At 36.5% G+C, this 3,424-nt stretch overlaps 1 protein-coding gene across 1 annotated transcript; it reads left to right on the top strand.

Annotated features, from left to right (window-relative positions):
* Positions 1–1,306: 1,306 nt before the first annotated feature.
* Positions 1,307–2,017, top strand: LOC139870149 (uncharacterized). Its single transcript, XM_071857994.1, has one exon. The coding sequence runs from the start codon at positions 1,307–1,309 to the stop codon at positions 2,015–2,017; it is 711 nt and encodes a 236-aa protein (XP_071714095.1).
* The last annotated feature ends 1,407 nt before the right edge of the window (positions 2,018–3,424 follow it).

Raw genomic sequence — 3,424 nt, 5'->3', positions numbered from 1 at the left:
GATAGATTTCACTCACTTGGTCAGAAAATCATTTGTTGATAGAGGAGACTATAATTCGATGACAAATTTCATATTCTATATAATTATAATCATGGCATCATTTTTCTGATCGATATCACATAATTGTTTTTTTATCAGGGTTAGTTTGTTTGCAGTCTCGGGATTTCTTCTTTATGGAGGAAGGTAGTCATGTACGTTATATACTTTCTTGACTTTTTTTCTTGACATGTGGTTTAGAAACTGCGTGTGTATTTTTTTGATAAACAATCATTGGACCATTTTCATCAACCATCTAATGCTAATTGTTTATATGGTTAAGTAAGGATCAAGTTAATATTTAGTCAGGTCAAAGTGTATCAGTTGTAAATAATGCTTGGCCTGAATATGATATGTATCGTTATTAAAAATAATGTTTGGTCCATAAAAAAGCCACACGAATTCACAAACATTATTCGATAGCTTTATTATATGATTTCGTCTGTTAACTCGTAACCATCCAAATAATATCAGATATTAGTTTATGGAGTTTCAAATTACTTCTTGATTAGTCTCATAAATAAGTCCCGCGAATTCGCGGACATTAAGCTAGTATGTTATTATACGGTATTCATATATCAATTCAAGCTAACTATTAAATAAATCGATTTCGGGTACGGTGTTGTGATTTTGTCATATTGGATAGCTAGCTTAGGCCACATGTAGTGGCTCGTTAGTATAACCGCCACTGACCGCCACCCGTTTCACCCCCACCACCACCGAACCGCCACCCGGACCGCCAGCCATCCCCCTCACCTTTCTAACGGGTCTATTTGTGGGGCCCAGCATAATTAAATTTTTTTCTTTTTTTCTTTTTCTCCTCCAACGTCTATTTCTATAATTTTTTTAAACCAATAATACACTACATTTTCTCTATATATACATACACTCTCATTCCTTTATTTACCCAACACTACTATCAATTCATATTTCACAAACACAAAAAAAAAAAAAAAATAAAAAAAAAAATATTCAAATGGAAGTGGAAGATTTATTAAATTCTCAGAGTGAAAGCGAGGAGAGCGTGACGGATAGTGATAGCGCAGAGTCTGATTCCGATGAAGATTTAATTCAAGACAGTTACAACGATCTTAACTATCTCGATTTGCTTGATGCAATGGACCAAGAAGATGAAGCTCGAAATTCTCGTACAATTTTTAGAAGACGTCGGTTACAAAGAGATCGGATTGATACCGGTAATCGTTTGTGCAACGACTATTTCTCAGATAATCCAACATTTCCGGATGATTATTTTCGAAATTGATACCGAATGAGTAAGTCATTGTTTAATCGTATTGGTAATGCTATTCTATCATACGAATCTCAACCGAAACCCGATTATTTTCAATATTTTGAGCAACGTTTTGATGCAACCGGTCAACTCGGTTTCAATATTTTTCAAAAGTGTACATCGGCGATACGTCAATCGGCGTATGGCATTGCGCCTGATGCATTCGATGAATATTTACACATGGGCGCATCTACGTCTCGTGACTGTTTAAACAATTTTTGTAAATGTATTATTCATATGTTTGCGCGAGAATATTTAAGGAAACCAACTGAAGAAGATGTTCGTCGATTGCATGCCAAACATTTGGAGATGCATGGTTTTTCGGGGATGTTAGGTAGTCTTGATTGCATGCACTGGGCTTGGAGAAATTGTCCAGTTGCGTGGCAAGGGCATTACCACAGGGGTGATCATGAAGGACCAACAATAATGCTCGAGGCGGTTGCGTCGTACGATATGTGGATTTGGCACACTTTCTTTGGTCCAGCGGGTTCGAACAATGATATTAATGTTCTTAATGAATCGGATTTGTTCGAAGATTTATTGGATGGTCGAGCTCCGGAGGTCCGTTACACTATCAACGGGCACGAATTTACAAAAGGGTATTACTTGGTAGATGACATATACCCAGAATGGGCAACACTTGTCAAGTCGTTTAAATGTCCACTTGAGCCAAAAAAATATAAAGTTTAAACGTTTTCAAGAAGCCGCGAGAAAAGACGTGGAACGAGCTTTCGGTGTTCTTCAAGGTCGTTGGGCAATACTAAAACACCCAGCAAGACCTTATAGTATCAATAAAATACGTCGAATCATGTACACTTGTGTTATACTTCACAACATGATCACCGAAGACAACGAGCGCAACATATGTGGCCTCGAAGAGGATTATCTCCGAAATCGAGAAAACATGTCGCGACGTACTTGGCAGGAAAGAGTTGAGCTCCAAGATCGGGTGGATCGAGAGATGCGAGATCGAAGAGCGCATCATAACCTTCGCAATAATTTGATCGAACACATTTGGACACTCCCGGATGATTATATTGTTCGAAATAATTAGCGTTATTTATTGTATTTTTTATTTATTTATGTATTGTCTTTTATTTATTTAATTATGTAATGTTTTAAATTTTTAATAATATAATGTTTTAATTTTATTTAATAAAATGTTATTTGTATTTATTTATTGTATTTAAGTAATAATTTAAAATTGGTTAAAGTTGGAAATGGAGTGTATGATTGTGAGTGTTTAGTGAAAGGAATGTGAAAGGAATGTTAAATGGTTTGTGCTGATGTGGCGCTGATGTGGAGGAGAGAAGTTCAGTGAAAGAATGGAATGATTGTATGTGGCCTTAAAGTTAAAATCTTTGTTTCGCATACTGGAACGAGTTTTGAAACAAACCAATACGAGGAGAATTCGAAACTAAAAGTTGTCCATACATATTATATCATGTTTTTTTCCCTTTACGTACATATATATACATATACGACTGTGTCCAAAAGTAGTAAGATTCGCGTATCATTTGCGGTTAATGGTGGCCACATATATTATCATAACTGATAAGAGTGCTCACAACGCATGCGCCCAGGCTTCGCCCAAGTTTTAGTCCAGGAGGACACTGATGGCACCATTTAGCCCAGCTCTTCCGCCCAGGTTCTTGTCCATTTACAACATATTTGAGGACGGCTGGACGTATATATTGTTTGTACCATGAGCATTAAAGCTTGTAACATCTTTAATTAAATAATTTAAGTGGGTCCCAATTTATTTGAGGAGGTATGTCATTGTTGGGAGTTTTTAGTCCAGGTTTAGTCCTGGGAAGAAAGTGGGATGAAGGTGCTGATGTGACGCTGAATGATTGGTTAGTCCTGAAAGAAACCATGTTATGGTTGGGAGCGCTCTAAGACAAACAAATAATTCCTGGCTTTGAAGCATCTTTGATCTTCCTGTTTATTACTTGGGTCCTTATAAATTAACATGTGACTGAAAGTTGTAAATGGCGTTACCTAACACTACCTTTACTAGGTTGAAATAGACAGGGCTGATATTTTCATTATAAATACAAGTCAAGTATTAGTTTTCTGTACCAAGTAAGCAAACAA

Source organism: Rutidosis leptorrhynchoides, chromosome 10, assembly GCF_046630445.1.
Source record: "Rutidosis leptorrhynchoides isolate AG116_Rl617_1_P2 chromosome 10, CSIRO_AGI_Rlap_v1, whole genome shotgun sequence".
NCBI lineage: Eukaryota > Viridiplantae > Streptophyta > Magnoliopsida > Asterales > Asteraceae > Rutidosis > Rutidosis leptorrhynchoides.
The sequence above is the reverse complement of the archived record's forward strand: the minus strand, read 5'-3'. Positions and strand labels throughout refer to the sequence as shown.

What these genes read in the sequence shown, in the direction of transcription:
- LOC139870149 (XM_071857994.1), top strand. Translation starts at nt 1,307, where the DNA reads ATGAGTAAGTCATTGTTTAATCGTATTGGTAATGCTATTCTATCATAC.